General features: G+C 45.7%; 1 protein-coding gene across 3 annotated transcripts in view; it reads right to left on the bottom strand.

Annotated features, from left to right (window-relative positions):
* GALNT9 (polypeptide N-acetylgalactosaminyltransferase 9) overlaps nt 1–4214 on the bottom strand; it is a 267354-nt gene extending 263140 nt beyond the window's left edge. Inside the window, exons 1-3 of one of the 3 annotated variants that reach the window (XM_025195639.1) lie at nt 4137–4214; nt 3530–3746; nt 1647–1739 (exon numbers count right to left, since the gene is read on the bottom strand). In XM_025195639.1, the coding sequence (XP_025051424.1) occupies nt 1647–1710 (64 nt within the window). In that variant the 5' untranslated portion in view covers nt 1711–1739; nt 3530–3746; nt 4137–4214. Of the gene's footprint in view, nt 1–1646; nt 1740–3529; nt 3747–3892; nt 3969–4136 lie in introns of those variants that run through there. The other 2 variants (XM_025195643.1, XM_025195647.1) reach the window with 2 other exon arrangements.
* Nucleotides 4215–9835: the final 5621 nt, after the last annotated feature.

Here is a 9835-nt window from a genome sequence, read left to right as displayed (position 1 = left end):
CTGCTGAAATCAGCTGCTGATGTTACATGCACAACACAAAGCAGATGACAGCAGCGAAAACAGTTTTGCCCATTTGTGGCACAGTTTCCATCCTCTGTTAGTCTGCTGAGCACAGGAATTACTTAAGTCAACAAATAATTAGTCCAACCCCCAGCCAGTGCTAGGGATGGATAATAATGCAAAAGAAGCGCCTACAAAACCTAGAGTAAGCAATTTTTTGCTGCCCTGGTTGCTCTTCAAAGAGCAGCTCATCTGTACCTTTTCCTGAGTCTGCTAAGGATTATTTCACAGTGGTTGCAGAATGGTTTTATTATAGCAAGAAACAGCCCATCCTCCTTCTGTAACTATTGTCTGGAGCTGTGGTACAGGCTTCCCAATGAACACAAAACACTCTGCTTAGCCAAGATATTTCACACTGGCTGAAATCAGCTGCAAGTGCAGCCCACAGATAGCTTGGCACTAGTAGGATCTTAACCAGGCCCTTCATGCAGAGGCTGCACATACTTCACTGTGTGTGTGTGGGGAGCCTCCCTCTTGCTGCAGCTGGGACTCCTACCAGGAGCCTGAGATCCCTGGACAGCCGTTCTGCAAGCTGAGCCAAAAGACTCCTCCATTCACCGATGTGAATAGGTGCCATGCTAAGCCTGTCTCGGTGGGAGGTCACTGTCTGCCTATTTTACATAACAGCTTTGTTTGAGGCAACTGAGCTCTGAGCAGACGGACCACCAAGCAGGCACTTATTGTTATGTAAAGCTACTTGGCTTCCCCTACACCTGTCTCCAACAGCCATGGCTGAAACTTTTCAAAACACAGGAAGTTTTCAGCACATCACGGGGTTGGACTAGATGACCCTTGAGGTCCCTCCCAAACCTATAATCATAGTTCTGAATGTTGATAAGAAGGGAATGCACATCTTTACCAACTCAACCCCCAATTCCCCTTTACCCCACTTTTTGGCCATTAGGGTTGAGTCCTCAGCTGGCTTCCTTAGCAGTTTACACCAGCTAAGGACCTAATTCTCCTTGTGCTAACCTCAGTTCCACAGACTTCTCTGCTATTCTTCCCTCTGACACTTCCACTTCAACAATGGAAAGCGAAAGAGGCAGAAAAGGCTTCACAATGCTGTGCCCTGTTCTTGGCACTAGAAGCTGATGGAAATAATACATCTCAAGAGCTTCACTTCAAAACCAAAAAGAAGCTTGTCTCCAAGGGAGAGCTGTGTCTGTGCGAGAGCAGAACCGTACAGGTGGATAGCCAGCTGGCTGGTTGTGCACAGCAGCAATGAAAGACCTGGATGACTGACATTTTACAAAAAGGAGGAGAATGCCTTCCTTAAGTCACTTATGTTCTTTAAGTCCTTTTTAGGATAGGCACATGAGTGCAATTGCAGCAGCAGCTGTGAGCTTGTCATCTTATGTGCACAAGGTTGCATGTAAAACCACATTACAGGCACCAAGGTTTGCAAGGGGGGCGGGCTCCCAAACCCCATCAAATGAATTCTTCCTCATTATTCTAGCCTGTGTTTGCAAACACACTATTGCAGCAGTTGTTCTGCTCCAGTAAGTGTTTACCTATTTCCCAGCCATGTTGCTAAGCCTAAAGAAGCAACAGGCCTGATTCTGCAAACCCATTCATTGCACACCTACCTGTCTGGGCTGCAGTTACTTCTTCCAATTTCCACGTAAGCGAATTTGCAGAAGTGGGCCCCATCTCTGTGTCTGGCCATGCAGTGGCTGAGACTGTAAGAGAATTCAGGATGGCTGCCTCATTTCTCTGGTCTCTTCCTGCTCAAGACAGACAGATTGAGCTACGGCCCAGAGAAAGCAGCCCACTCACTTCCCAATAGACTTGGAAACTTCCTGACAGCAAAAGTCTTCCCCAAGTTTTCCCTGGGAGAGTGAAGGCCTTCACCAACCTGCTCTATGACTGCCTAAGTGCTGCAATTCAACCATTTGTTTTTCATGACATGACAGTTGACTTGATTTCTTTGTAAGTCCTATGAGTTAGGAAACAGAAAGATAATGGAGACTTGCCCACATGACTGCCTTGTTGGATAAACTGTCTTCCTTTACCACAGTTTGGAAGTCACTGCTGGGACAGCAACGTATGGCAGGAACACCCACCCTAGTCTAAAACTAGCTGTGGCATAAAAGTCAGTTCAGTTCAACTGCTCAGATATTTACCCTGCTTCTCAGGTGGGTTTTTACAGCCCTCAATGAGCTCCAAGCTGCTGTGGCTAATCAGCTACTGCTACCCAAGACTATCATTTAGACATATTCTCAGAGGCAGCAAAGAAAAGGCAAATCATTACAGGCCAGATTTCTCAGCTGATGTGAATCAGCCTGACATCCAGGGAGGTTTAAACCAGCTTAGAGGACCCAGCTTTACCACTAGACAGTCGGTCCAAGATTCAGGCATTTTCTCTCTCCCCTCGCACCAGATGTTTCAAGAACCGAGCGTGTCCACTTTTAATTCCCTTCCCCTGTTCAAAGTCAGGCGTGCATTTTGCACAACTGAAACAGATTCACCCACATTGTTTTTTTAATTGAATTAATTTAAACCAATAGCACTGTCTCAGATTGTTCCCCCCTTCTCCAAGTAGCAAACCGAGCATGCTCTACATGAATTGCATAATTACATCTGCAAATTCAGTTTCTTTTCCCTCCTTTTTTTTTTTGCCATTTTCCCAACTTGTGAGGTGGATATTTTTTCCCCTGCAGAACTCCCCAAAGAGATGCCACAAAGCAAAGCAATCATGCAAAAAGATTTATGACAGTCATTTGTATACATGAGTATGCTCATAGACATTTGAGTTCCCTCTTCTGTCTTCTCATTTTATTTAGTGTGAAAGCACAAGCTGTTCCTGACTCACATGTATACATTTTTCATAAATCAGGTGCTACTGATATCATTTTAGAAGTGGACTTTTTTTTTCCTGGGGTCCCAGTGCATTTCATGCCTTGCCTGGAACTTCTGGCAGACATTGCATTTAATACAAAGGGACACTCACCTTGTGGTTAACATTGCCCTGGAATGAGACTTTGCTCAGCGCCTTGTATAAGAGCTAGCACTAGCTGAGCTGCCCGGGGAAAGAACTGTGACTCAGTCACATCTTCAATGAGACTCTGCGGCTCCTTGCTGCAACTCTTAAAGGACTTCAGGTTACTTCCCCACTCAGGCTAGCTCACCTCCCCCAGCTCTCGGCTTCCTCTTCAGCCCCACACTATTCTCCTGGCCAAAGTCAGAGGCAGGAGAGCTAGGCACCCCCAGTTCCCCTCCCACCCAGTGCTAAGTGATGAGCATCCATCAAGAAAATGCAGCAAGTCTTTCTCATGTGCTGCACTGTATTTGGCTGAGTCATATACTAACCCATGAATAGTACAATTGAGTGATTGGGAGGTGGGGGGAGTGGGAAGGTTAAAACACTAGACTTGGGAGGCAAGCCATTGTAAGCATAGTCTTCCCACACATACCCTCCTTGCCTGATTCAGGTAGCAAATCAGGCCGTTGAGCTTACAAACTGAATTACCTTTGCATCTCTGAAAGAGGGTTTCTCTATAGAAGAGTCTCAGTTTCACACACTCGCATGCTGAAAGGTTTCTTCTGAAGTAAGAGGGACGGACTCGGGCCAGGTTTGCAGCTGGTGCAGGTCAGCTCCACGGATTGCACAAAATGATGCCAGCTGAGGGCCTAGAGCTTGAAGCCCTCTCTTCACCCACCTCCCAGGTCTTGGCATCAATCAGCTTCTAGGGAGTGCAACAGGCATGTCAAATGCTACCAAAGACCCGAGGAGAGGCTCTCTGTGCCTGAAAGCTTTTCTGACCTCTAAAATCTTTCCTGGCTATAAAGTTAATCCAATAGAAGATGTCCTCAAGCAACCCTGCTTCTTTACCTGGGCCCTCCTGACTACAACAGCACTACCAAAGCAGAGCGGCCACCTCAGCAATTTGGCTGCATATGCCTGCAGGACATACAGCAAAGAAAGCCCAGAGGGAGTACAAGGATTGAGCCCTTCCAATTCTGGACAGCTGGGGGAGCTGAGAAGGGCCTCTGATGTAATTATGACAGCTCCAGGGCTGTAGTTATTTCACAGGGGGCTGCAAGCCAGAAAGTCTAAATTAACGTGTACTACGTACCCAGTCAAAGGCAGTTGTCCTACACCTTGCCTTGCCCCTCATGGAACAGAATAGCAGCAGGGGGGAGCAGAACCAGAAGCCTTACATACTGCCTTACATCCACTTTACACAGGTATAAAGGACAGCCACAAGTGCCAGGTGAGGGGAGTCAAATCATACACAATTCATCCTGAACAGATGGCCAATAACTCACTTAATTACAGTATAAAGTAGAAATGCAGGAGCTGAATACACAAGTTCCCAAGCAGACCCCCTCCCTTATTAGGGAAGGACACACTACCAAATAAATATCGGAAAATATATATCTTACATATTCCTGTGAACATGCGTAGGCAGCACCTTTAAACAAAGGACAAAAGGAGATTTCAGACTGTCATAAGAGCAAATGGATTTAGACACTGCATCATCACATCAGCATAACTCCTCCTTTTGCTGCTTTGTTTGGAAATGAAGGCTGAATCTGGGAGCAAAGCAGCTGAGAATGGCTCAGGGCAGCTGAATTATATTTCCAATACTGACACACGTCTTGTGCTAGTCAAAGCCAGGGGCTTACCCCACTGCCTCCGTTTCTTCAGCTCTACAAAAAGCCAGAATTAGAACTAGTCAGAAAATGGAAGGAGCTTTTTTTCTTTCTCCTGCAGAAAATTTGAAAGAAACAGCTTTTATTTTTGCCAATATTTTTAGGACATTTTTCAGACTTTTTATTAAAAAAAAATGAACTCTGGCTAAACCCGATGAAAACTTTAAAAAGGGGCAACTGCTTTAATTTTTGTTTTGTTTCTTCTTCCAACTGAGGAAAAACTATATAATAAGTAATATAATATATAATGCATATGGTAATAGTATATTATATATTAATACACAATTCACTATATGCTATATATAATATATAGTAAATATTGTGTGTGTGTGTCTATACACACACACACACACACACACATATACATACACACTGTATATAATATATATTAAATATTGCTTCTGTGTGTATACACACTCTCTCTATACACACACACACGTTCTACAACCAATTTTGATTTAGTTGAAAATTCAATTGTAACCAGCCCCTAGAATTAGCACCTACATATGGCTATTGAGCCTTCATTCACGGTTGTGGGGTCCATTGACAACAGAGACCTTTTTTGTATAAAAGCAACACTATACATTGTTTCAAAGGCAAATAGTTCAAAATAACGAGAAACATCAAACCTTCCACTGGCAAAAAGAAGTGAAAGTAAATGGTGCTATAACTGATTTACACCAACTGAAAAGCAGTGTCTGGATTTGTTGAGTTCTGAGTTTAAGCATCTTCCATAGTCAAATAATATTATTCAAAGCTTAGCAGGGGGGCATTATGTTAAAATAGCTGATCTCTATGTTTAAAAAAATAGAAGGATAAAACCTACAGTGGAGAAGAAAAAACAGATAATGTACTAGACAGAGGAAGATCTTATAGATGAAAAATAAACCACAGTATTGAGCTAAGCCTCCTGAGGTGATTTCATTTCTAATCACTGGAAAAGTTCATATGGGGTGTTGTAAACCTAATCAAAATGTGTCTCTTTCTGGATCTATGGGATGTACAAGAGGTGGAATATTTCATTATAGGAACATCTTCTAGCCAGAACAGCAATTGCTAGTTTAAATAATCCAGTAAAGATAACATGTAATGCCCTAATTAAAAACATTTTCCCATCAGGTAAATCATTTTAAAGGTATCTGAGGCTGAGCTTATGGACATTAGAAATACCAATAGCTCCACTTTGGGTCTATGCCAGCAGCATGCAAGTACATAATTTAATCTAATTGATCAATTAAATTAAAATAATCTTTTAAACAAGCTATAAGAAGAGTAGTATAATTTCAGTGCTCATATTATTTTCCTTACAACTTTTATCTCTTCTATTGCACTAAAATATTATTGGAGGTCCAAGCTGAATAATAAAATGGCATCCCTGATGAATTCAGGAGACGGTAGATGAGTGACATACCATCATCTCCTAGTGATAATGGCATCTTTCTTCATAATTAAAGAGGTAGATCTTCACCTACTCCTTAATCCTACATATACTTACATAGGTGCTTAACTTGAACTACATACTGTAGCCCTACAGACTCCTCCAGTCAACAGGTTGATTGGAAGCTGTTTGGAGCAGGTATTGTCCATAATCCTCTCTTAGGGCCTCTAGGTGTTACCACAATACACATATGTGTAATAATCTTCATCCCCTGGTGCAAGACATAGCCCCATAGAGAAGTGGAACTGCAAGGGACCTTGGAAGATCATCTAGTCCAACATCCTACTCAAGTGTTTGTCTAACCTCCTCTTAAAAACGTATAATAATAGAAATTCCACGTCCTCTCTAGGTGAAACTCCTCTGGTGTCTATGGAACAATGCTGATTTATACCAGTTCAGGATCTCATCTATCACGTCTAATGAGCAGTTTTGGTAAATGCCAATGTCCATTGAAATACATGGTCCTTAAGTCTTCAAATGCAATGGTGGCTCTCTGTCACTGTACAGTTCCCTTCCTGTAGGATTTTGCTTCTTTGAAGAAATTTGCTTGAGCATTCTGGACATGTTTTGTCACTCTTTTAAAGGAAAAATGTAATGTGTAAAACAGAAAGAATGATAACGCCCTACTGTCATCTAGCACCTTTCATCCTAAAGGACTAGAAAACAGTGGGATAACAGCTCCAATGTACAGTTCATAGATGCCAGGACTTCAGCTTGGCTAGGGAGCCCCTGGGTGGAAGCATGAGGCCTTGGGCATGATGAGGAAGAAGGGCAAATGATAACCCCCAAACCAGCTTTCAGCTCCCAATCCTGAACTAGCCTGCAAGAGTCCAGCCCCATCCAGCACACCTTGGAGAAGCCCAAGAGCTGTTCTCTAATTTGACTTGCTGCCTAGGACCCAGGGACAACTCCATCTACCAGACATCACTATGTTGCAGGGCACTAAAGCGCCTGCTCCTTTAAGAGCAGAAACTGCCTAGGGAGAGGGTCCTAGGAGCCAGGCAGAAACCCCACAGGTATAAGATACTAGGGCAGCTAGCTAAAAAGGAAATTAGCCTGCACCTGCACCCGGTCAGCTGACCGGAAGAAGGCAGGGCCCTGGGCACATATAGTTTCATAGTTTCAGGGTCGGAAGGGACCTAATAGATCTTCTAGCCCGACCCCCCGCCAGGGCGGGAGAACAACCCAAAAACACAAACAAAACCACTCACCCTAAAAACAAAAACGGGACTCAAATGAGTCCAGCCAGGTAAGTATCCAGCCTCTTCTTAAAGATCCCCAGGGTAGGGGCCAGCACCACCTCCCTTGGAAGTTGGTTCCAGCTCCTAGCCGCCCTGACTGTGAAGTAGTTTTTTCGGATGTCCAATCTGTACCTCCTCTCCATCAACTTGTGCCCATTATTCCTTGTTATGCCAGCAGGGGCTAGGGGAAACAGCGTCTCCCCCAAACCCTTCTGGTTCCCCCTAGTGAGTTTATAGACGGTCACCAGGTCCCCCCTCAGCCTTCTCTTGTGGAGGCTGAATAGGTTCAAGTCCCGCAGTCTCTCACTGTAGGGTCTGCCCTGTTGTCCCCGGATCATGCGGGTGGCCCTCCTCTGGACCCTCTCCATGTTGTCCACATCCCTCCTGAAATGGGGCGCACAGAACTGGACACAATACTCCAGCTGCGGCCTGACCAGCGTCGCATAGAGGGGGAGGATCACCTCCCTGGCTCTACTCGAGATGCACCTGTGGATGCACGACAAGGTCCGGTTAGCCCTGCCAACCATGACCTCGCATTGTCGGCCCATGTTCATCTTGGAGTCAATAATGACACCAAGATCCCTTTCCGCCTCCGTGCTCTCAAGTAGGGAGTTCCCCATCGTATAAGTGTGCTGCTGGTTCCTACTACCCAAGTGCAGCACCCTGCACTTGTCCGTATTGAAACGCATCCTGTTCCTGTCTGCCCACCCCTGTAACCTATCCAGATCCTTCTGCAATCTCTCTCTCCCTGCTAGCGTGCTCACCTCCCCCCAAATTTTGGTGTCATCAGCGAATTTAAACAGGTTGCTCTCCACCCCAACATCAAGATCGCTGATGAAGACATTGAACAGCGCAGGGCCCAGGACCGAGCCCTGAGGGACTCCACTACCCACCTCCCCCCAAGTCGAATATGATCCATCCACCACCACCCTCTGAGTGCGACCCTTCAGCCAATCTGCAATCCATCTGACCGTGTAGGCATCTATGCCACAGTCGCCTAGTTAATTAATTAGGATGGGGTGAGAGACGGTGTCAAAGGCCTTGCTGAAGTCCAGAAAGACTACATCCACTGTGACACCTGCATCCATGGCCTTTGTGACCTGATCATAAAAGGCAATCAGGTTGGTCTGACATGATCTCCCCCTAATAAATCCATGCTGATTGCCCCTGAGCATCATCTCGGATGCCGGCCCATCACAAATGTGCTCCTTGATGATCTTCTCAAAGAGCTTCCCCAGGATTGAGGTAAGACTGACGGGCCTATAATTGCCCGGGTCCTCCCTTTTCCCTTTTTTGAAGATGGGGACCACATTAGCTACCTTCCAATCGTCTGGCACCTGGCCCAAGCACCACGATCGCTCGTAGAGCCGTGCCAGGGGCCCTGCAATAACCCCAGCCAGCTCCCTCAGCACCCTGGAGTATATAAACCTCAGGGCTGAGGCTAGTAGGGGCTGGTTCTTCGGCAACAGCCAGGGGAAGGAACATCTAGAGAAGAATTTCCCAGGGATGCGGTGGCTGCCTATAAGACTAATGGGACTCCAGGAGCTCACCGGGTACCCTGGGCTACAAGGCACTTAAGTCTTGGTGGGGAGTTTGACTCTTTTAAAGGGACAGAGCACACCCTGAACTAGTTGTATTATGTTATAGCCCAGGAGCTTATATTTTGGTTGTTGTTTATAAACTAGTGGACCAGACCAAGGCTACTGGGGCCACAGTACAGTGTGGAGAGCCCAGCACCAGCATGGATGCAGACACAGGGCTGTGGAGAGCCCAGTGATGAAGGAGAGGCTGAGCTATATCAAGGCCTCAGAGGGACAATGTTTACATGCCATCCCCAAGGCTTGGGGCATGGTAAAGGGGCAGTTTTGGAGCCACGCATCTAGCCCGTAAGGCTGAGGGTGTCCCATGAGGCATCCATTTAGAGTGGGACTCAAAAAGGGGTCCAAGAACGCACAGGGCTCAGTGGGGTCCATCGGGACCATGCCCAAACATAAACTTGAGGGCAGCCTCCCTATTTATTAGAATTACCAGCAAGACATGGCAGATGAGGAAAAGGGTGCCTGTTGAGCAAGATTGGCACAGTCATGGAGCCCTAGGAGCATCACTGCCATCCCTGGGGACCCCACACCGTGACACTAGAAGACATGTAAGGATATCTCGGCTCTAGTTTCATCTGCCCACCCCAACGGGGCCCGATGCAAGGTAGGGTAGTCATGAAAGAATGGCAGGTCTATACTAACCAAAGAACCCCTTTGAAGGTCATTCACAAACCTGTTGACTTGGCTTATAGGGAAGCTTTCTCAGATGAATGTGCAAAGTGACTCCAATCCACATAGAAGAGAAGAAATGAAAGTCAATGAGACCTGTAGTAAGCCTGACCAAGTCTTCTTCAGAGATGGTATTTTTACTTTTATTTAAAAAAAAAAAAGGAGCCCTTCAT

This window comes from Alligator sinensis, unplaced genomic scaffold (assembly GCF_000455745.1).
Source record: "Alligator sinensis unplaced genomic scaffold, ASM45574v1 scaffold628_1, whole genome shotgun sequence".
Lineage (NCBI taxonomy): Eukaryota > Metazoa > Chordata > Crocodylia > Alligatoridae > Alligator > Alligator sinensis.
Note: the sequence above shows the minus strand (reverse complement) of the source record. Positions and strands in the feature narration are given on the sequence as shown.